The sequence below is a fragment of the Chroicocephalus ridibundus genome, chromosome 3 (genome assembly GCF_963924245.1).
Source record: "Chroicocephalus ridibundus chromosome 3, bChrRid1.1, whole genome shotgun sequence".
NCBI classification, from domain to species: Eukaryota; Metazoa; Chordata; class Aves; order Charadriiformes; family Laridae; genus Chroicocephalus; species Chroicocephalus ridibundus.
The window spans coordinates 41,093,436-41,118,273 of NC_086286.1; the positions used below are offsets into that span (position 1 = coordinate 41,093,436).

Here is a 24,838-nt window from a genome sequence, read left to right on the forward strand (position 1 = left end):
CAGGCCATGCAATATATTTGACCGCTTAAACCCCACTGCATCCATTAACTTCATACAAAGCTCTCTAAAGGCACGATACCAGATTTCACGTAAGACCGACATGCTGTGAACTCTCTGTTCTCCCTGAACAAGCTGGAATTCAAACTATTCAGGCAATCTATCAGAGCTGCGTTCGTGCCCCACGTCGGGCGCCAATAAATCTGTCGTGGTTTTGGCCGAATTGGCCAATGGCCGGCGACAGATGCTCCCCCCCAACCTCTCGTACACGGAGAGGAGGAGGAGAGGTAGAGAGAGATTTACGAGCTTAGGAGAAACTAAACTGCTTTCATGAAATCCTAATAATAAAATAAAAAGGGAAAGAATGAAATAGATACAGTCCATACAAAACTGGACGAAGCTCCCAGGATGACGTCACCGCACAAACCTCAAATCTCAAATTCTCCTAATTCCGAGTGTTCCTGCAGGCAGGCAGGTGACGTTACAGAAGGCCTAACATAGCCGTTTAAGACCAAATGCAAGTCTGCCATTCTGATTTGCAGTTCCAGTTCTCAACGTAAGCAGTTTGAGCAAACTCTATAAAACTGCAAGTGTAATCACGGTCTGTAAAGCCTTTAACTGGAAAAATCACTAACTACAGCCCACCTTACTCCATCAGTCCACGTGGGGTTCGAGTTCTCCTTCCTGGAAGATATTCTGGGTTCCTTTGCTCGTAGAGGAGGGCGAACTGATCATCCCGGAGATGCAGAGGGAGCTGCTAGGGGTGCGGTGCGAAGGCTGGGTCTGAGAAAGGACTCAGGAGGAAAAAAGACAAGATCCTGGGAGGGCACGTAGCCAGGACAGCTGACCCAAACTGACCAAAGGGATGTTCCATACCCTCTGCCGTCTGCTCAGCTACAAAAGCTAAGCGAGAAGAGGAGGGCTGGGGGGCATTCCTTATTACAACGCTTGTCTCTGAAAATTACTCTGAGGTGTAAAAAGCTCTCCGTCTCCTTCAGCTGCATCACATTCAACAATGTTTATTGACAGTCAAACAACATGCTGACTATGACTCTGGAGAATCCTAGCTGTATGGACGATCGCCCGATGGATGTCCTTCACTTTATCCTGGCGTTGCCGGTGCTGCTTCTGAGGTTGGTGACTTAAGCGCACTATCTTCCACCACCTACAGTTAAAAAAAAGCCTGTTAATGCAATAGTCATTACCAAACAGACTGACTTCACACTCACACAGATGAAACTGAGGACAGTGAAATGCCGCTTTTCCTTTCAGATCACTGCTGGGTGTAAAGTCAGAAACATACAGTGTACTCTCTGCTACCGATGACAGCCTCTGTGTTTAAGGGACGGAGAAGAGAGTGTTCAGTGTACGCCATCGCGTGCCCCGTTTCTGGTATTTCTGTTCCTGACTACGATTTGCCACCACTCCTGGACAAAGTGAGCAGTTTTACAATGCGAGCTGTAGCCACAACTGGCAGAAATCATCCCATTGCAGTACTTCCTGCACTGACGACAAATGCCCACACGGCGACCCACTCTGCATCTAACAGGGTAAAAGGCAGCGATGAGAGAAAAGCTGAAAGTTCCAGTCGGCAACACTTTGTCAAACTGTCCAGCCCTCACATCCGACAGCTCAACCCTGCACTTCAAGGAACCGCTTGGACTGCCTGAGACAGCACAGTATATTCTAAATAGCTCCACCTCGTCTTTTCCCGTTCCCTGTGCTGAGCAAGTATTCGTTCCTTCTAGATCCACGTGAAGATACTCGGGGTTTTACGGTGAGAACAAAAGCAGTAACCGTTACTTATTTCCAGGGACTCGGATGGTCGGGATAATTGAATCCACGTGTAAAGACCTTTGCCCAGCCCTCTAAGTTGCAGTGCTAGCCAACAACGGCAGAAGGAAGCAGCCCCTCAACAGCAGTCTCCATAGAATCAGCTTATTTTCTTGCCTCCCGCCTCGTCAAAACTTGCTAAAGCGATATATTATTAGCAACACGCCATGCTTCAAAACTAAAGTCAAGAAATACTAGTCTGCGTAAACTTTCCTTTTATGCTTACAAATCTACGAACAAGAAAGCAGTAAGCAGTTTGTCCTAAATTCAGTGAGGGCCCACAAGCCAAAACCAGGCGCTTACATCTACATCAGTACCCACCAGTTATAACGAAAGCAGAAACACCTTCACTGCACTGCTACGGGAATGACTGCGGAAGCTTTGTGACCTGCTGCCTTCTTCCCAACCCAAATTTTCCATTGACTCCCATGAGGGATTTGCGTATTCCCAAGTCCAGCCCCGTCTTCTCTACAGTGTTGTCCTAAATCCCAAAGCCGAGACGAGCTGAATAAGTGAATGCATCTAAGGTCTCTTCTTGTTCCTGTCTCTAGTGAGGGACTGGCGGGTGCTGTTGAAACCCAACTGCTTGCTCTCCTGTTTGGATCTCAACAGGTCCCATTTTAGAAACATCCTCAATTTTAGAAACATCCTGCTGAAGAAACAGCACGTTTAGCAGCTATAAAAACGACAGCATCTTTAAAATCCACCTTGTGAGAAACCGGTTTTCTCCTTCATTCCTGCCCAGGATTCTTTAATTCTGGACAATATTTTCGCCAGAAAATTTGGTCTTCGACGCACATTTCCTGCTTTAGCTTGTTTTCTTACTGGAGTTAATGGCTTTGGTCTTGAGACTGGAAAGCAAGAGGGGGAAAATTTCAGCCTGGTGTCATCCAAGTGACAGGGAATTCTCCCCTCTATTTCCCCCCGCTACAAGTTACCTTCTCTTGAGGCCAGTGCAGGCAAATGGTAAAGCTTGGCTCTCTCTACGGCCAGCTGCGTTTCAATTCGTGGAAGGATCTTGCCATATTGGGCTAATAGAGAATTTCTGGCAACTGCTCTGTCGGTCAAGCGATGATCGCCGTCGTTCTGATGAAGGAAAAGCGGAAAGCAAAAGCTTAACTCATTACAAGAAGTTCCTTGCACAGACCTCTCCGTGCTATTTCGCATTAGTGAGCAGATTTCCTCTACGGGTGTGGGAAAACACCTCCACTGCACAGAACAGCGGCAAGTTCTACCCATCCGCACACACCGATTTCACCTGGTACTTTTAGCAAAGTGGAAGGAAGACTGGAATAGCAACAGAGCCTACAACTTGAAGTTAAAACAATGCTGGCACTCTGCAGAACCTTCTTCTGATACGCCTGTTATCACCTGCAATTTTCTGATATCACCTGCAATTTGCAAACGACTTACTACATAGCAGGCTTTCCCTTGTTCTTCCTGAAACGCCAGTGCCCTGAATATACGGGACAACTGGAAATTACCCTGGACAACATGATGTGAAGATTAAAACAAGCAAGAAAAAGCGACCTACGCACACCACCTGGCCGCATGACAGTTTTCAAATGCAGGACCTACGACTTCCAAACCACCTTAGAAGTTTGAGTCACTGGAAAACTATGATTCCAGAAAACAGCAAACGCGTCACAAATCCAGAACACAAGTTCACGCTTACCATAAGATTGACATTCATGGATTGATTCAGCTCTAGTGCTGCAATGTAGTTGGCACGCTGCAGATGGTAGACTAAAAGGAATTCTTGATTCTGAACACCAGCACTGGTCCTTAAAAACTTCTCCAAACACTCCTATGAGAAAAAAAAAATCATTCCAAAAATCTGTTATGGCTCTGCCTTTTCTCTTTTCAAAGAGACGATGAACATTTTTCCTTGCTCCCACTTACTTGTTCGGTGTCTGTGAAGGGCAGCTTCAGCAAGTCTTCCATCAGGCCCATCTCCCGGCACATTTCGTACATGTGTTTTAAGAGGTCTTCTAAGTTTGCCTGAGCGGCATGTTGGTGCAACAGACCCCAAGCCTCCACCATGCACCTGTAATTAATGTTTCAGACGTAAAGGCATGTTAACAGCATAACCAAAGAGATGCCCCAAGAGTCTTGTACTCAAAGTTTAAAGGAAACTTAGGGGATGATGATTTCTATTCTTTGTTCTCCATTTTCACAAGATTTGCGTGACAAAATGGTGGGGTGTATTTCTTTACCTATTGGAGAGCAACACAGTGAGGAGAAGCTGCACTTCCCCGCTGCTTGCCGTGGGTGGCCTCATCAGCTGGATGTATCTGAGGGCTTGCCCATGCTCCCCTTGGCACAGGAGGGACTGAATAATTCTCTTGTGCTGCCATGACGCAGTTTTGATTGTAGCGGGATGAAAGAGCAGGGCCAGTGAATTCTGTACAAGTTAGAGATCGGGTTTTAAAATCATTTTCTAGATTATAGCTTTGTACTGACATGTATGTCTAACTCAACTCTACCAGACTTACTTCGTAATCATTGTGATCTAGAAGCCAAAAACCTTCAACAAGCTTAACAAGTCCCCAAGGCATGCCAAAGGCAGTTGCAAAGGAGTCGACTGAAGTTTCTGTCTCACTCGGAAAGGAACGCTTGATATCCAGCAGCAAGTAAATTGTCTGACATCAGGTATCTCATTAAGGCTAATCAGTTTGTAAGACCAAAAGTTTATCACATTACCTTTAGAAAAACATAATGAAGTAAGAATATAAAAGTGGTAGGAAGCAGAAAATACATTCAAAACATTGGAGCATCCAACGCTCAATTATTACAGCAAATAAATTCCACAGTTGGGTTTTTCCCTCATGTCCAGCGTCTATAAAACAGTGTAAATTGTGGCATCCTTACAGTACAGCTCAGCTCCGAATGATTAAAACTGGATTTAAACCAGTATGCGGGTCACTCATTGGTAGCGTCATTTTCTCTTTCTGACGTCCGTTTTTAGGGACATCATCTAACGAGACAGCTCTGGGCTATAAGCGTTTCTAAGCCCCTTGCTCTCTAGGCTCCCCTCGCGGGTTAGGCAACAAACAGCAAAAGCAAGGCTGTGTATTTCAGCAGCTCAAAAATTAAGTTTCTGCCCCATGACTTTTCTCTTCTCCCTGTTGCTTATTCCGTGTGCCTGCACTTTCAACGGAACCAAAGCAAGCACCGTGAGCTGCACTGGAAAACCCGTGATTTCAGCAAAAATCCGGTACTGGGAAACCACTCTTAGAAATCCTTTGGCTCTGAAACAGAAATTGTTTTATAACCCATCATGGGTGTTTTAGAAAATTTTAAACGGTGTTTAAATTTGGAGAAAAACTAAGGACATTTTAGATCTTCAACCCTTATTACTAAAACTGTTTTCTCCCTATCGGAGAAGTCTTTTGCAACAAAACGTTTAAGAAAAAAGTCATCAAAAATCCACAGTACAAAGAAATACAACAGCGCTTCTGTCTACAACTTAACGCTAAACTAAATGTTTTCACTTGCATTGTCTTTGAAGCATAAATGAAAAAATGTCATGAAACAGGTCGGCGACCAACACTGAAGAACATTTATGTGCATCCCCTGGAGGTGTAATAAAAATAACTAGAAAGGATACAATTGCGTGTTTGCAGTTTTCTTCAATGCTTTCTAGCAAATAGAGATCCAGCAGTGCCTGAAATGAAAAATTAAAAGTTCTGAAAAAACGCCTGTCTTCCCTAAATCATTGGCTTTTGGGTGGGGTTTGGCGGGGAGGGCGGCCGTTTGTTGTTGTTCTCAGTGAACAGGACACTCACATGCAAACTGGCAGGCGGGTATTTCCCAGTTCCTCCTGCATCTCTCCGCCACAGCTTCTCCACTTGGTCTCCTAACTGGGAAACCATTCCATCAACCATCAAGCAGTCCGAGTCCCATTTTCCTCTGGAACAAAAGGTAGCAAGGATTTGGACAGAGTTAAACACTAATTCCAGCCTCCCGGTGTAACGGCTTTCCTCCAGTCTTCTGCTGACTGCAGCCCTGCCCTTTCATCTCCCGATGGCACAAAGCAGAAAAAGGACACTAGAGGCTCTGTGCTTCGAAGGAACACACGAGCCTGTATGTAAGTTACTTGAGAAGTAAGCCAAGGAAGATGAACTTTGAAGTCAATACCTCCTACCCTGCAGCTTCCACCTTAACTCACCTTGCAGCCTCTTGGTCACAGTGCCATCGCCGAAGCTTGGTCAGCTCTTTATTCAGTTTTCAGTACAATTTCCAAAGAAAAACCTATTATCGGCTAATCCAAGGCATGCCGCCTATGTGCTAGGCAGCTAGTCCAGGAAAGAGAGCTGACGTTAGCAAGTGACTTCTATCCGACAGCCAGCAGAGTGCGAGGCGTGCCAACTCCATGTAACTCCAACCATCTTACGAAATCACACCACGTACTTGGGAGAAGGGGACTTAGGCCAATACAGTTATGACCCTCTATTACCAGTCAAGGACGGAGATGATTGTTTGTTAAAAAACACGCTTTCTTCTGCTTCCAAAACAATTGTTCTGTGAACACCCTGCTTTGCTGAACTGGAGGTGACTGATCCTGTCCTAATCACATGGCCTTTTTCAGTAGTCAGAAATTATACACATTAGCCAATGAATAAAGTAGACTCCCGAAAAATGATGATACCAACCAATGGTACTAAGCAGAGGTAGATAGCAACGTTTTAACACAGGAAAGTAACCTCTCTGTTCAACAGAACACACGTGTCACTGAAGTCAAGAGTATTGCTGGCAGCGGCATTACGCATAGCCCATGCAACTGTTGAGATAAAAGCCATTCCCTTCCACTTCTGAATTTGCCGTGGAAGTGTTCTAGAGTCTTCCTCTAGCTCTTACCTTGATAAACGCTCAAGTTTCTGTCGCTGACCAGTATAGTAGCTCTCAATCAGAGGATAATTGTAGAAAGGTCTTGACAAACGCGTATCGTCATCTACAGGCAACAAAGTAGAAGCAAGTTAAAGCAGTCATATCACACTTGTAAACGAAAATTTTTGCCTAAAGAGACAGAAGATCGTACAAGCTAAGCATCAAGAAGCCTCCAACTCTGAAAGAAGCCAATCCTCTTTCTGCCTTTGCTAAAAGAACTCTAAGAGACAAGACTCAATTCCTTCTTGCCCCAAGTGCCGTTTCAAGGTTACAGTTCACGCAGCATTCACAACGTGTAGGGTAAGCTGAAGTTCACTATAAAAAAAACCACCCAGTTCTCAAAGGGAATGGTTTCTAAACGTGCCGCGTGAGCATCTGTGAGACAATTAAGGCTGACAATGGAATTTCTAATCCATCCAACTAAAGAAGGATTTCCAAGGTGTACTTTCTCCTCAAGCAACTGATAGAAAGTTCAAAACATGCAGGTAATGCTCTCACTGTAAAAACAAGCATTCCGGTACTTGTTGTTTAATAGTACTTTGTTTAAAATCTCAAGTCGTTCAAGCTGTGGACACAAGCAGCGCCTTGACGTCAGGGGTCCATTGCTATTCCTAAAATCCACCCAGGAAAGAAACTGCCTGCCTCATTCTACGCCGTGTACTTGACAACCCAGCAAAATCTCAACTTCACCCACAGAACTTCAGCACACCCTGCCACTGAACCAGCACGACTTCTTCCTGACGAAACCGTTACAAAAACATGGCTAAGCATGCGTTCGTGGGAGTCACTCACTGGATGGTCGCCTTGCTACAAACGTATGACAGGTCACGCTTACCTAAACCCTCTGGAAGGAGACCGGATCGACAGAACCAGATGACCACTCGTGCATACAAAGAAATGAGGCCGGTTACCGCTTGCTTATTTGTCACGTCTGCAAAACCTGAAAAAAGGCAGGAGATGATTAGCGTTATGCAATTCCGTTCATTTTCACAAAACTCCCTTCATCCTACTAAACCAAAAGTATAAAAATAGCACATTAGAAATCTTTCTCTTTGCGTTTTTCATGCTGTATCGCTTTCTTATTTGAAGAAAAAACCCACTATCACCACCAAAACAAAAAGCAACCCCTATAAAGAACTAAACTCACTAAAGGCTAAAATAAAAAAAAAAAACCAAAACCCCAAAGCCTGAACTACTAAATGCACGCAGGAATAAGACATCTGTTTCTCACGTAGCAGAGATTCTTCTGATAGCAAAGGGATAGTCTTTTCTTTTCTCAATAGGCCAAGAACCATTTCTAAGAGAAAAAGCTGTAGAAACTCAAGTAACTTACTTTGCATGTTACTCGCTTACGCTTCCTTCGTATTGTTTAGCAATTTGCAACACGGTGTCTGCATGCAACTAGAACTTGCTAGCTAAGAACTCAAAGGAATAATTTTCAGCAATACCACATTCGGTTGCTGTAATTTCAGCCCAGTTGCCTACTAAGCTTCTCTCTGGATGTAGCCTCCCCCACCCCCTTGCATGAGCTCCACCATAAACTGTTGCCCTGAACTCCATGCGTGTTTTGTGGTGGTCCCAAGCGCTCAGCTTTAAGCCCCTTCTCCCAGCTAAATGTGACTGTCTTCCAATCCTCAAAAACAACAAAAGCCCATGTTGCCACAATTCCAAATCTTAATAAAACATACCAAAGATTTTGTAGCACTACTACAAACCTTTTTCAGTAAGCTCTTGTGCTTCTGTGAGAAAACAGTTTAAGACCGTGCTAAGGTTGCTCAAAAGCAACTGGCAGCGCTGGAGAGACCGTAATGTCTGGGGGTCAGTGAAGTTGCAAGAGCCATCAAACAGCGGAACACCTTTTCAAGAATAAATATTAAATCGTTAGCCGACAGAGCAATTCCAGAGTTTCAAGGCGCACTTCAAGGACCGCGTGCAATATCCTATAGTGGCGTATTACTGAGGAAGCTCAATCAGAAAGAACGACTTTAGGTTTGCGGAATGACTACACTAGTACTCACAGATTTGGTCAAATTCTTCCTTTGTAGAGATCACTTGGTTCCATGTCCACTCAAGAACAAACCGTAAATTACCAGCAGACCTTGGCTGCTCTTTAAACAAAGAGAACAAAAAAGAAATGAATCAACAGGCTCCAACTCAAAGAGGTACCACGTAAAAAAACAACGTTCCAAGTATTACCTTCAGATATCCAATGTTTAATGCATCCAGTCAGAAGTCCCACAGAACCTGTCTGGACAGCAGCTGACAATACTGCTTCCAGCTGCTCCTCCTAAACGTAACAGACAAACTCAAATGAGAATCTTACCTACTTGCACCATGTGAACCATCAACAGTAAATGTTTCTTTCTAACTGTATACTCATTCAGACATCACAAAGTCAATCAGGACACAGGCCAGGAATGCCACGTCCTTTCTCTTAATTCCAGCCACAGGCTGGACTGCTCACTGCTCTGAGGAACACATTAACACACTTCTCCTCTGACATTTCAACTTACTGCAGCCTAATTCTAATCTTTCTTCGCGTGCCTCTGCATTACAGTCTTCACGTACTGAGTTCCGACTTACTACGTCCAGAAACATCCTCTGCTAATACGCGTTACACATCTGTGCAGATAAGTTTGCCATCAGGAACGCAGGAAGGGGACAGGACAAACACAACTGTGCAACGTTTGCATGGAAACAGTGAAGCTACGGCCAAGCAGCTTTCTAGACCATGAAGACATGAAGCAGTTCTGACACCCAAAACAGTACATTGGAATTTTGTAACGTGACAGAAAAGAAGCAAAACATTTACATCCTAATGGCTTAAATGTTAGGCTCTTCAAATACTGTATTATAGTGTAGTGGTAATCCTTACAAGGATAAATCACAGGTATGCACAGACGCGCGATATTAAGTAGTAGCTTATCTCAGCTGGTGTTCTCGTACTTCTCTCAGGTGAGAGGACCCTTCATAAGTTTTTACTTTGGTTTTTGGGATGGGATTTGGTTGGTTGGGTGGGTTTTTTTAAACACATTCAAAAGTATCTTTCCCCTCTAGGCAAAATCATGACATTCAAAGCGACTTCTACACATGTAGAACACACATGTGATATTGCCATCTTTTTCTGAAAACTGGTTTCAGACAAGGAAACACACCATTGGCCAGCTTGCCAAGAAATGTCTTTGAGCTACCACACTGTGCAGAAGCGTTCATGTCCTAACACACGTCCACAAATGTGGTGACGAATGCAGGAGACAGGAAGAGGAGGGCAGTGGGAAGGCTGCTCTCCCCTTCCTGCTGATCGCTCCAGGGAAAGGTTGGTGCATTGCAAATGGAAAACCTATGGCAGGGGGAGTGAAGTCACTGTGGTGGCATAAAGCACATAGAAGGTAGCGAGTGTCATGAGATAAAGGTGATTAAGGTGTTGCAGCTGCAAGAGGGCAGTCTCAGAGCAGCAAATTGGGCTACTGCAGCACAAGGCAGAGGCTACAGAGGTGAAGATCCGCCCGGAGAGGATGCAGAAAAGCCTACCGATGAAGGGAAAACGAGGGCAAGCCGTGAAGAAATTGCCAGGGAGAGCTGACAGCAGTAATCCTTTACCACAGCCCACTTCCTTGGAAGCAAATGATCACGTACAGTGACAGTGCAGCAAGCCGACGTCTGCAAGAGCTCGCATCCCAGGGAGACGCCCCCATCGTCGGCTACTGCACTGAACCACTGCTTTGAGAAACTGACAGGGATGGGGGTTACTCTGGGGGACACATGCGTTATGTTGGGCATGACCAGCACTGACTGCACGCTTCCTTGTGCGCATCTGTGTGTGGCACCGAATTAAGAGAGGGGTCTCTAAAGACAGATCTCTTAGGGCTGTTCCCAGTCAAAGTCGCTACTTTGGATCTAAGGATACGGTTACTTCTGCTAGCTCAGGTCAAATACAAACCTGTATTTCAAATTGGAGTATCGTGTCTTGTAGCCCCTCCAGCCCTGTCAGACCAGATGGATGTATTTCCCCCTTGATTCCCTCATAGGCACTCACCTGACTCAAACTGGATGGCTGGACGTCAACTGGTCTTGGAGACAGCAAGCCAGCTACAAGACACCTATTGTAGCTCTCCTGAATGGCTTCCCATATTGAAGGGCCAGATTTCTTCAAAAAATTCAAGGTCTGAAACATCGATCGAAAACGACAGATTAAGACAGCATTGTTATTCCGTCACTACGCTTCTGGATAACCTCTAAAAGGAAGAATCTAAATGTTCACTGACACCGTCAGACAGCCTGAACCACTAAGATGCTTTAGGTTAGCAATCTGCGTAATTAAGTCTTTTCTACCTTCTCTGTCTATACACAGGCCTTGCTCTTTCCCTCAACACTGACACAAAATACATTCTATGTAAGCTCAGCTAACATGCAACTTCACGCTTTGGAAGATCCTTTCTATGCCTATTCGTATGGAAGCCGATTCATGTTGGAAACATTTAGTGAGCTGAAACTTCACTCAAAATTATCTGTCACAATCTGTGCTGCGGCTCGGAAGTTATAATTTGGCCGAGTTTGGGAGAAAACAAAATTTTCACTCCTCAAACAGTTATGTCATTTTTCATTTTCTCCATTCCCTCCTTTTTCAAGAGAATTGGGGATCAAAACTCTAACTCAAGACTATGCAGGCAGTTCGACTGAGGGGCAATAAAGAAGTAACACCTTTCCCCGCCTTCTACAGTGGTTTTGTTCTTGCTCCTGGAGCAACGTTGCATTCCTTTCTAGACATTCAATCCCCGATCGTGCCTCAAGAGGAGACAACGGCAGTTGTACAGTCCCAAGAGGGGACCTAAAACATTACCATTTGCATACAACTGGCGACAGGATACAATTGCAACTATGCGTGTGGACGGGCAGGATGAGCATGAAACGGTCCCTAACACGGAAAGCAGTGCAACAGAAAACTTTGAAAAGCTACATCTCCTGCCACTCGCAATAAAGATACAGTAAAAGATCACCTCCTTCTGGAAGCCGGTGCAAGTCATGTGAACGACTCCGGAGGTCAGCAAGCACGTACCATCTGCAGAAACAGGGAACGTTTGACAACCTTCCGTACTCTCACAGTTATGGCATGACCACTTTACATTTTTTACACACCGGTATCTAGAAACATATAACTGAGTGCTTTGAGCTTCAGTTCACAGTCATTTCAGGCTATAACCAGCACCACTTCACCGGCTACATTACAAAAGCACCAAAACTCAGCCGGCTGTCAGATATGTTTCACAATAGTAAATACCTTGTCAGTACAACGTGATCAGAGTTGGGTTTGGGGGGGACTGGGTGTTTTTTTGGTTTGGGTTGGGTTTTGAATGACAAACAATGACTGAACAAGAGAACCAATGAATGGCATTTGACCTCATTTTAAGCTTATCACTCTCAAAAGCAGTGAAATACCTACCAAAGTTATAGTTGCCTGGATGAAAAAACCGCTCAGGTGGTGGATAAGAAGGAGGAACTCCTCGACTTAGACTCCGCTCATGGACCAGAATATCCAAAAGGAGCTTCGGAGAAGTCACGCTCACTACAGTATCCAGCGACCACAGTGCAAAATAGGGGCACTCATGAGGGAATTCTTCCGGCCTTAAAGAAAACAAGCGCGTAAGCTAAATGCCGACATTCAAATGAATTATTGGCAGGCATATGGAAAACTACTGAAGAAAAATCTACCTTAGCGAATCTGGCATTTGAGCAGAATACCAGCGATTAATGTCAAATACACCCAGGTAAGTAGATGGTTTTCCCTGACCGTACGTATTCACTTGCCAACTGAAGACTGAGACACTGGTGTCAGGAGACGTGACTGTAAAAGACAAGACGTTGTTTCTGACTTGTAGAAAATACGATAGATCCGATAGTTTTAAAACACCACTTTCTATTTTGGCTTCATTCTCTTCTGTCACTCGTGAAACACAACACTTCCTAAGAGTGATTACAGTAATTACGGAATAGCAAACATCTCTGTGATAGGTTTCAGTCACACTGCCCCTTTTTCTTGTCCCCTCGTCCAGATCACTGGTCAAGATACTAAAGAGAAGTGGCCCCAGTGCAGTGCCCTGGGGAACAGCACTTGTGACGGGCTACCATCTGGATGCAGATGCGGACATCGGTTTGAAGAAGGGAAAAAATTCTGGTAACATTCCTAAGCAATGGAGAGTTTGAACTTCTTGTTCAAAGATGGCAGCTGGAGGAGTAAAACGACTGACCATCATCATACAAACGGCCCCACCATACATCGCGATAGCATGTCAGCAAGCATAAAATAAAACCCACTTTTTCCCTTAAAGAAGTCCCACATAACTTAAGCATCCATTTTTTCTTCGTAAATAATCCCAACAATCTAGTCTATGCAGATAGGCAAGACTTTCAGACTGTGGGGACAGAACAGCATTCGTTGCTTAGGTTCCAAAAGCACTTCTTTTAAAATCACCAAACACGGACATCAGAACAAACCTTCATTTACGCTATCCTCTCCGTCAACGTCGCTGCGGAATTTTTCGACAGTCTGGCAGCTGATTAATTTAGTACTCATCTGGCCTCTCAAGGGAAAGACTCCACCCGTGAGATCTAAACTGAACTTTTCGCCACAGTATTGCAAACCCTGGGGGAAAAATCAGAGAAGAGAGCAAAGGTCATTCTAAGATAAAAACATACATTATGGCTAAACATGAAAGACAGTCTAACAGAATAGGCTTATTATACTGTGTATTTCGCATGAGCCTATTTCTGATGGTAAATAGAAACTACGCCTGACATGCAAGAGAATGCAGTGTCAAATCGTAACGGGTAAGTTTGGCTGTAAAGGCTTTGCACTTTTTCAAAATTTAGAATTTCCCTAACATTCTTCAGATCTAAACATGTTTTGCAGAACTCCTTGCGACATCCAAGAATGTTCTTTATAAAAATAAATATATCGCTACAAAGAGATATCTAAAATGATGCAACACACAGGCATGCAAAGCTCTTTGCTCCATGTCTTGATTGCAGAACTGATGAAGTTAGAGAAGCCCCAGCAGCTAAAGCTGTCAAGAGGTATTTTCTATGGGCACACCACCAGAGTGACCGTGCACCCCTCTCTAGTTACTGTGAGAACTTCATACTGATTAGCAATCTTCTTTCAAGCCACGTAAGCTATGACAGCTCCTCCTCTCATCTTGTCAGAGACTAACGGGTGAAATACCCCTCAGCTCCTTCACCAAGCACAGCCAACAGCAAAAGGGAAAACCAGAAAGGACACGGGGTGCACGTGGCCAAGGCTTTTAGCATCACGAATTACTACACAGTAAACAAACTAATTTTGAGATACACAGAAACCCCGGCACGATTGTGTTGAACCTCTGATAGTGCCATTTTTTAAGTAAGCGTGAAGTGAAATACCATCTTTCCAAATACAGCATTCATTCAAACTGTCTACCATACAACACATGAATGGGTGTACTGGGGACAAATAGCAGCTCTATAATTAAAAAAAAAAAAAAAAGAGGGAAAAAGAAACCCAACCCACACAACCCATAAACTGATAACGCCACATTCTACCCAAGTTTCCTAAACTTGCAGAGCTCTGAAACGAACTGGCATGAAACCACACATTCCCGTATGATCTCATAGGATACATCTAATTCACCTAATCTGAGAAGAGGCGAGCTTTCTCTTAATGATTCCAGGAAGTGTTACAAATAAATATGAAGGTTGTCTAAAAAGAAAAATTAAATAATTAAAAAAAGTCTTTCATAACTAAAAAGAAAATGCTTCTGAAGCAAAGCAGTGCATTTTAAACTTTCCACGCCGGGCAAAGTCATTCTAAGGAACTCCATTGTATGGGAGATGTTAAGTAATGACTCCATTGACTAGCAAAACACAAAAACAAGTTTTCAAACGAGATGCACTGCTCAAACTCTGATATCAAAGTAGAGAGTGTATACTCTGCCCATCCGCAAGCATTGTGCAGAACGAGGGTAAAGATGCGCTCTACGATCGTGATTTGATGCACCAGATTTAGCAACTGCTGCGACAGTACAAAAAAGGTCTTTGGAAGCATTACTTAAACATACCTTTCTGTTTAATTACTTAAGCAGACTTAAACCAGCCTTGAAGGCAATGGAGACGAGAGTTTGACACGCATATAGAAAAACACAGTACCACATGTTCCATAAGTCCTATTTGTGACTCTTACCATGACACACAGTCAAAGAGGCACTGCTTCATAGCCTCAAACCTAATTCCTGGAACAAAAAGCACTGCTGTATTGAAAAAGTCTTTTGAGCTCCTATGAACTCTATCCAGTGAACAAGGATCAACAGTAGATTCCTCCTTCTTTACTCAAACTTGGCCTAGCAAACGGGAGACACTTAAATTTTCTACCCCTGAAGATGGACAAGAAACTTGACTCAGACAGCCATGCAGGCAGACAGTCATGTAGTACTAACCAATCTGTGACTACAAGGAAGTGTTCTGAGACTAAAAGTATCCGCTGTGGAGCACAGGTCCCGCACATCAACAAAGATAAAGAGATAGCATCCAGCACGCGATGAATCCCTGGAAGATCCTTCTACTTGGTCACCGTGATAGATAATGCATTTTAAAGAAACACCACCTTTTCCAAACACCTAACCTCTATCTATGCAAAAGCAACAGTGCCAAATGAGGAAGCACCTTTCCTACACATAAGCAAAACACTCAAAATCTAAATTAATCCAAAAAAATCAAAAGGCACAGTCCCTACAAAAACCAGAGTACCACGATACAAGAGTCACCCCTGTTTCGTTCCATAGCTATTGAGAATATGCAAGAGAAAGTACCAAATCAGGAGGAAAGACTTGCTCTGAACTAAGATTACTGTCCCCTCAAAAAGATTTTGGAAGACTTCCAGGCGTACAACTGAATGGAATTACACATCTAACAGATGCGCCTTGTCTCTGTTAGCTATCTGAGATGCAATGATACCTCACATCTGTATTTTGAACGCATCCTCCTTGGAGCCAGATCTAACATTTAGGTACACTCTTCTGACCAAATTACATATTTTCCTGGCTTTAAGAGTAGATTGAATAGGTCACCCAGCCAAAAAGAAGAACGAGTTATCTTTACAGCTACTAAGTGTCAGGATCAACACTGAAGAGACACTGTAGGTGCATTTCATGTGAGAAGTCCGGCTGACAAAGCTCTAAGGGAAACCAAGAATATAAAACCGAAGATCAGCAAAGACTAGAGTATGACTGTATTTTAAGAAAGGGAGAGAGACAGAAGCTTATTCAAGTCCGAAGCTTGGTTAAACCAAGCGATTCAAGGCCCAATCTTCTCTTCCTACATGCCATTCATTTGGTATTTCAGAATAATTTTATTTGCAAAAGCCGCGTCCTCTTCAGGAATTTCATTTATACGGGCTCTTTGCAGATGAATCTAGCTGGAACACACGACACTGCAGTATAAAATGGTACGCCTTCTTTCCAAAAGGTATGGACAAAGGCCGTGCCCAAGAAGACTCAGCAAAACATGATTATTTTTTCAGCCAGCTCTGAAGTTTGATGGTAAATCTCACCCCTGTAACTCAACTGATACTCCCTTAGAGAAAATTACTATTGTCTGCTTTTCTCACGCATGCACCTCTTACCTCATACATGACTTGTCCTGAGGCCACGCGTTTTCTGTCACCAAACGCTAACTGCAGCAGGTGTAAACTCACCACATCACCTTCACTGAAAAAGGGATAAATTATGAAATTTGGTTACAAAGCTGCTTTATAGTCCTCATCGTCGTGTTAGTAGACCTAGACGTTTTCTTAATAGCATGCTCCTGCTGAAAAGAACACCACCTCTTCCCAAAACATGATCATCGGCCACATTTAGCCACTGAAACATGAAGGAGGGCGTTTTGACACTAACAGCTTCAGGGGCAAAAGCCAACCGTACAATTGGAAAGCTGTAATATGTTGTATGGACTAAGAATTGTTGGAAATAGTTCTTCACAATGAAGAGCTCTCCATCAAAACTGCTTTGAAGTCAAATTTTAAAAGACTGCCACTCTACCAACAGCTGAGCTGATGGAATCGCTTGCTGATGCAGAAAGAGAGATCTCTCTGCCCTTCCCTTACCACCAAAGTTCCCCTCCCCCTCTTGCACACTCTGCACCCTTCCAAGTCCGATTTGATTCAGCAGAACAGCAGGAACCCATTGGCTTTTCTGCTGAATCGTTTTCTGCCCGGGGAGCTGCACTGCCTCACCAAGGCTCCACAGACTGCTGATGCCGGCACAAGGCCATCGGCAATACTGTCACCGCCGCCTTTAGGGGCGGCAGGCTGTTGTGTGGGCACGTCTGGTGTTGTAGATCTGCAGCCTCAACTGCTCCTAGTGGTATTTTAATACCACGGTGTGACTATCAAACAAATGATGAAGCGGTCATCGAGGAACAAAAGCAAACCATTTGAGAATGCGAGCAGAAGAATATGGCCACTGTTGCTTTGCCTTCTGACAGAAGGCAGGAACTAGTAGGTCCCTCTTCACGTCTGGTAAATCCTGTAAAAATTGCATTCTAAGTTTAACACCCTCCGTACCGGAAAGAATCGCAGACACACAACAAATACACATGTTCAACTGTATGGGAACAAATATCCTTAAAAAAAAAAGGAATTAGTTCAGTGGCTGATAGTTAAAGTTTTTATTCACCTTTCCTGCGTAGACTGAACAGCCCACAAGTAGCAACAATTTCGAGGATCATTCTCAGGCTCTTGAAAAGTGACAGCATAGACAGGAATCCTCCCTCCTTCAAGCTGAGCGTGGTGCCTACAGGTTTAGGGGAAAAAAAAAGCAACACGAAAAAGAAAACAAAAGGTGAGCCTAGTGGCCCAAACACAGGTAGTTTCTCGTTTCTTGGACTACGTCAAGCATTGTTCTTCCTGACTTCTGAACCTTACTTGTACCTCCACACTCTACTCTTGCCACCTAATTATTCCTCCACTGTCTATTTATGCATCCAACAGCTCCTGGGGAGTCAGTGCAGATCTGCTGAAGGGAATCCCGACCAGAAGTTAGCCAAATATTTCAGGTGAGATTGCTCTTTCGGCCAAAGCTGACATGCAGGAAAGAATACATTTTTAAGGCACAGGTCAGCTATTGAGTTTTCATGTCTCACTAGTTTCACCCTGGACACTTTAGAGAATATCGGCACCAAAATCACATCACTGACATACTTCAGCCTTTCAATGGATGCCCCAGTTGCAGTAACCGGTTCTGAAAACCCCAGGAAGCATGCTTTCCACAATTCCTCAATCCACAGGCACAATAAGGAAAACAATCCTAGTCCACTGGGGAGAAGGCGGACCACTTGATCCAGGTATGACTGAAAAGTTATGTCAGAAGAGGATTTCTGAACGTGCCAAGATTATACTCATACTCATGTCAGTCCCTGAAAAAGTTCTCTTTACATCCACATGCTTCCTTAAGCAACAAATCGAGAGCCCCACACCTCCAGGCATGGCCAAGTGTAAAGGCCTACTTACTCTCTCTTCAAAGTTTTCATATTCCAGAGCGACAGGTAGCCATCCGAGAAACCCACAACGAGCTGGTTGCTTCTGCTTATGTAGCACAGGGCTGATACTGCTGTTCCGGAAGCATTTTGTAGTTGAAAACAGAGACGCCTCCATTCGCTGGTCACAGTTTCTCTTCTTTGTGCAACTTCAGCAGGATTTTTAGTGACAACTTCTAGATCTACACACACAAAACCAAGCAATAAATGAATACGTTATGCCATTTAGGCTGCATTTTAGGCACTGACGTGACAACCCCTATCATCTAATGCTACCGTGCCAGGCAAAATAGCCATTTATGCAACACTTTTTTTTGCCATTTCCATTACTTATGTCTTCAAAGAACATAAGAACTCTCGGATCAGACAAGTATTCTCACTCACATTTGAAAGCTAGGTAAAAACGTAACCAAATTCTTCCCGGACTCTGAAAAGCAGGAGTTTGGGCCTCGTGATGAAATTTGAAGTGGCACCTCGTGTTTGAAGTGGCACCAATTGCTGAAGCTGCTGTTGTAATAGCCAAAACGGTGTATGCAATCTGAGTACACCTGTTCGAGATTTCATTCATCCAAATGCATGGGTGTTGGTAAGTGGGGTTTATTTTAAAAAACAAGCCCAAAATTTGCCCCAAGTCAATTAACACAAGCAGAAGAGCATTCCCGGGAAACAGGGCTCCTCCAACACAACTTCCTACCAGGCGGCCGCACCGGCTCACGTGGCAAAATTCCTACACCTCTCTGGCAAGAATCATAGTGGCACAGGGATCTTGGTGGGAGGGGGCATTTACAACACTGCGAGGAGCAGTCAGACGCTCCCAGGTTTAATCAGGTCAGGACTATACGATGTCAAACTGCCACCTGTAACCAGTCGTCAGAAACGTCTGACACAAGGGTCTTCAAAGTGGGATGCATACTGTTTCGTTAGAAGACAGAAGTTTTCTTGCGTTTAAATTCATGTGGAAAAACTGCAGGCTTACCCAATGCTTCGATATCATTCTGAGTGCAGGAGCAATCATCCAAACTAAGGTCAACCAGAAGCAGATGGCCAGCATCTGTAGCCACTGCTGCCACCCCAAAGAGCCATCGCAGACTCTGATGGAGGTGCTGAGTGCTCACGCTGGGTCCTCCGTGATTCGCTATGGGTTCTATAGCGGTTACCTACAGGAAAACTACAAGTTACTATTTGAGCTCTTTGACAAGCTCAATAGAGAAAGTAAATACAGGAGCATCAAAGCATTGTTTGCAATTAGATCAAGAAAAGAGACAAAGACAAAAAAGCCCCGTACAAAAACCTGTTACTGCCTTCCATTTACTAGATTTCCTGCGGGTAAGTGACTTAACTTCAACTTACATGGGGCATTCTATTAGTACAGCTTAGCAATTTCCATTTCCTACTTCGCAGTAATTAACTGGAGGAAAACACAGAAAATCAGTTATACGCAAGAAACTTTATCGTATTCAAGGGGCTTAAGACAGACAAACACAACTACATCGAGGTCTCCCACCGCTCACAGCCCACCAGCACCGCGATACAGTCTATGCCTTCTTTGACAAACGGGCGTTAGGATAAATCAGGGCTCCAGAGTCAGACGAGGCAGCGGCCAAGTTGCATGGGAGACACACCATTTCCATGGGAGCGAAACGTATTTAGAAAGCGTTGAAGGGAGAGACCAGCTTAGTAAAATTCACACTAGTCCGCATTTAGAAGAAAAGTAACAACCACATAAAGGAAAAGAAGCTTTAAATGCACACCAGCGCTTTCACGAATGTTGAGAAAAATGTTAAAAGCCAGCCTAAAGCAGCAGCTTCTCAGATAAAAAGGTGACTCCACCTAAAGGAGGAAGCGCACACTGCTCTCTCACGTGCCCAGCAGTCTGCACGCAACTGTCTCACAAGGCGAAGACAGACCTTTCAGCACACGTTGCAGCACATCCCAGGACAACACTGACTGCTAGAGCAGAGACACGAGCACACAAAGACTCCTGCGCTAAAGCTGCACGTATTTCTCTCTCTCAGTGACCCCAATACGAATGCTTACTACTAGTCATCACACTGTAGCATTACAAACAAACAAAACTCCACCTGTATTCTAGCAAGTCAAACCAAAGCAGCTGATGGAAAGCTGGCTAAGAAGTTAGTTAGTTGTTGCAGATTCTAAGATGATAAAAATGAATCTTGATCTTCTATTGACTGCCACCGATTCTTGTTTACATTAAGATAATGAGGCTAGGGGACACACATCATTTGAGTTTCTGGGTTACAGAAGACAGAAAACATCAGCAACATTACACCAGTGTGTCCCATCTACACAAACACACTAGTCAGAGAGCAGAGATTCAAGGACTGCAGGCTGAAAGGTGACCTCCCAACAATCTGTCAGATAACTCACTAGAGGCTCTTTTTTCCTCTCCTAAGTCAACAGAAAAATGTGTTCTCCTCAGCCTGCTTGCTAGGCTGAGATTCAAGGCAATGTGTCGAAGTCATTTACAGCACAACTATGGAATTCTGAGCCATTTTAAAGACGGTATTTCTGATGGAAATCAAGCAATTAGGGCCAAACAAAGGTGCTTTTCAAGGCCTTTTTGCGGAAGGAGAGAATCAGGTAACTCTGTGCTCTACAATAAAACCAGAAAACTTGTTTTACTCTCAGTAAACTCCAACAATAATGGCACATTAAGCCCAAGATTTTACAGCAACACCATCTTGACTGGATACTCTCAAGTGACAGGATGTTAACGCACGATAGAAAAAATACCTCCTACAAAGAGACGCTCCAAAGCTTGTCCTAAAACAGGCCTACGCAGCACCTAACAACATCAAAGCTTCGTTTCTCCAATTAAAAAGTACCTACCCTCCCGGGAAGAACAACTGCTTTAACCACTCTTGAGAGTCCAAGGTCGTACAGACAGAGAACGCTTCCCTCTGCGTCTTCCAACCCAACCAGCAGTCCAGTTCTCTTCTCCCAGGAAAACTCCTTCACCACACGAACAGTGGGAGGCTGTTCATTGACTCCACTGAAACGGTACGCAGAGAGCCGCTCTCCTGTCACACAGTTCACCACCTCAAGGTGAGGACCACGTGCCAACCACGCCAGGCCGTTTCTCCCTGTGAGAGAAAAGAAAGAGGACTGAAGCAAATGTCCAACGGAAGACTGAAAACAGCTGAAAAAAAATCACAGTGCCTGCCCCTTTCCTTCAATAAACGTACCTAGCAGAGGAAGACCGACCTACCTCATTCTAGTCAATGATTCAAAATCACCCGTTGAAATCCCCAAGCAATCCCTCCTAAAATTAACCACCTTGTTATTTTGCATTTGTACTTGTCATTCCCGCACCGAAGAATCTGGGTTGTTTGGGATAAAAATGACAAGGTCCTGATCGACAGCCTTTATACCATATTCGCCTTGGTTTTGCTAGAAATGATCTAAACGCATATGGGAATACAAGTCTTAGAGCGTAGAGGAAGAATCGGAGGCATTTTGTTTCACTGAACTACTGCCAGCCCAAAGGAAGTATGAGCTCAATTCCTGCATTTACACTCAGGTAGATAGATTCCACCTGGTCTTAACAGAAGCCTAGACCTCCAGATAGGCACCCAGCTCTACTGTCACATCACCTGGAAAGTCCACTTCAAAGTTTAACTATACTCACGTTTTAATATTAGCATTTGTCATCGCTGAAGCACCCTTTTTGTTCTCTCTCTCTAAACAGGATGCCTCTTAACAGCACCAACCTGACACAGCTGATACGATGACCTGAGGCTTCAGGTAGCCTCCAGGCAAGAACAGCTTTGTACCGAGACCAAATTTAAAGGAAAATGCTCACCTCCAGAAAACCTCCCGCACAGCACAGAGCCGAGGGTTCCCTCATCTTCCCCAAGTGCCTGAAGAGTCACCTCTGGAAACTGCAGCAGACTGCTCGTTACCTCAGCTGTTAGGTCTTGCATTCTTCGCTGTAAATACAGGAAAAAATTGCACAACTAGACTCACGTCAGCCAGAACTATTCTTGAGAGTGACAGAAGTTTCATCAGTATGCAGTGAAAAATCCCCTAGACATCACCTCTAGCTCTTTTCCTTGCAAATAATGGCACTCGGGAGACTTTTTGCTCTCCCGGCAGAGCAAAAGGAGAATCCTTTGCTTTTCTGATGCCTGTGAGATCACCAACAAAAAGCGACCCAGACGTATCCACAGAGAAATAACAGGAAAAAGCCCAATACACTGAGTTCAAGTCTACTCACACAGGTTAGGAAGATGGGAGCTGAGAAAAATCAGATTTTAAAAAGCTTCTCAGTAACAGGTACAACTTTCCATTTGTCCTTTCCCTTGATTTCGTACTTTACCCTTTGTTACTTATTGTCAGTTGTCTTCTAGCAGCCAAAATTACCATTGGTCTTCACCTTAGGTACTTATGACTTCCAAACTATTTCCAAAGAAAGGAGCGTACCACGAGTCACAGGCTGAGGATAGATTTTTGCATTAAAAAGCTCCAAGAAGAATAAACATGGAGAAATTACACGTTCAAGCAGAATCACATTCAGCCAAGTCAGGGTTCAGGGATGTCAGTTTTGACTGACGGTAGTACCTGAAAATCCGTTTCAAGGGCCAACAATGCAATGGGCTTACTGACGAAAAAGCTAAAAATATGGCCAGCCGCAGCTGAAGAGATGGTTTCACAAAACATGCTGACTTCCCTGCCACCAAAAGAGAGGACTTGCCGCCGCCTCCCATCTCTCCATCTGCTCCTTTGTTCTACTACCGTACTCCTGTGGCTCACCTCGCACTGCCTTAACAGTGCCTTAGAGCACTTTAGGAGCCAAGTTCACTCCCTGAGCAGGCAGGAAACTCACCCAGAAAAGCAGGTGGTGTTCCACCAGCTTCGAGAGCTCAACTGCCTTGCAGAGACAACCAGCAAGCATAAGAGGTGGCACAAGGAAGGAGGCAGGACCACGCATCGGGAAGAAGGAGAGGGAATTTGTCCATCTCCTTTTTGTGGCAGTCAGCCCGGGCTGCTAGCTCATACCCGGGTGAAACGGCACACTCAGTTTGCAGGGAGGGCTAAAAACCCCTTCACTTTTAGAAAGGACACCACCCAGGACACAGTCAGGCATCTTTTAAGGCAACTTTTAACTCCCTCTTGCACGGAGAGACTCCCTAGCTCTCTGGGAAAGGCTGCAGCTGACAGGCGTCGTTCTTTCATTCCGCCAGAGGTGGAAGCTAAAGTGATTTCAGGGAAGGGTTATAAAAGGGTTTATAAAAGTTATACCAATTTTTGAATTGTTGTTCATGACTGGTTCCATGACATTTTCCCCAGAGAAACAGGAAGCAACTCACAAGCACTGGAGGAGCAGCAGATGGAAAAGTCACTTTCTGCACTCTCGTAGTCGTCAGGTTCAGTGAATTTGCACTTTGCCGGATTTTACTCCTGCAGAAAGAGGATTTAGCGAGTGAGTGAGCAGGTGATTTAGGGAGTACCACCGGGTCAGGTCTTTCCCGCTTAGGCAGAAAGCCTCCCCGCTCCCGGCGGTTTAGGCAAAAACCCTACATTTCATCCAAGCCCTAAGCTGTAGTCTAAAAAGCCACCAGCGCGACAGAGACGGTCTGTACCAGAATCCTACAATCGGCCTTATTTCACTCAAGTGCAGCCTACAGATTGTCTTGCCGAGTTTGTGCAGATGCTCCACAAGCACAAAGCTACAGCAGAAGGTGAGACGAGGAAAGAATTTCAGCTCTCTACCCCAACAGCCCCCAACAGCGAAGACCCGGTGTCTGATGCAGACCACAGATGTGACATCCCTCTCCATGAAAAAACAAACAAAACCAACACAGATCAGAACTTGACGCTGGAGCCACTTTACCCAGCTACCTCCTGCGGTTATTCCCCAACACGACTACACTTCCGTTCAAGAGTTGCAGTCCCCGTCTACCGTGGCGAAGCTTGCAGCAGTTCCCAAAGGCACTTCTGACCTTACGCTCTTTTTTACCTTGCTCGGTGCACCTGGACAGACAGACGTAGGCGCTGAGTGTCTCAGGACAGAACATACACGCAGCCTTCCCAGCACAGGGAGACAGTGGTGAGCAAGGCACTCCCAGCACACCACACCGCTCGCCTCTCCCAGCACGAATTCCAGAATCCCAGCACGAATTCCAGAATCCCAGCATCACAATGAAGAGAAAGGCCTTCCAGAATCACTGGAGGTCCTCTGGTCCAGCCCCCCTGCTCAGGCAGGGTCACCTACAGCAGGCTGCCCACGACCGTGTCCAGGCGGCTTTTGCGTATCTCATTCTGAAACATACTTTGACAAAGAGCAACCTGACAAGCCCAACTGCAAATGCATTTGCAACACGTGCAACAGGCCCGGCTTGTTGGTGACTCTCTCCTGCCAATTTAAGGCTTCTCTCCACCACACAAGTCAAGCAATACCACACCAGCAAAGCCTTGTCACCATTAGTTCTCTAAAACTGTATCCGACAGCTTCCTAGGTAGAAGGCACAAAATTAACAGAAGCCTGATTATGTTCGTTTCACTGTCTTAACAAAGCAAACCCCAGGCAGATCAATGC

At 44.6% G+C, this 24,838-nt stretch overlaps 1 protein-coding gene across 1 annotated transcript; it reads right to left on the reverse strand.

Moving 5' to 3' along the window:
• Nucleotides 1-2,556: 2,556 nt before the first annotated feature.
• On the reverse strand, nucleotides 2,557-22,223 carry LOC134512477 (protein ELYS-like; the record flags this gene model as incomplete). The annotated part of the gene is made up of 24 exons (XM_063327853.1): nucleotides 22,103-22,223; nucleotides 21,130-21,383; nucleotides 19,256-19,436; nucleotides 18,254-18,461; nucleotides 17,421-17,537; nucleotides 16,370-16,454; nucleotides 13,213-13,360; nucleotides 12,430-12,562; nucleotides 12,161-12,342; nucleotides 11,718-11,779; nucleotides 10,757-10,885; nucleotides 8,917-9,007; nucleotides 8,739-8,828; nucleotides 8,436-8,576; nucleotides 7,556-7,660; nucleotides 6,691-6,784; nucleotides 5,619-5,742; nucleotides 5,441-5,497; nucleotides 4,326-4,472; nucleotides 4,047-4,234; nucleotides 3,733-3,877; nucleotides 3,506-3,637; nucleotides 2,769-2,916; nucleotides 2,557-2,681 (listed from the first exon to the last, which is right to left on the reverse strand). Coding segments are annotated over exons 1-24 (3,207 nt in total), but the record flags the coding sequence as incomplete, so codon positions are not given.
• Nucleotides 22,224-24,838: the final 2,615 nt, after the last annotated feature.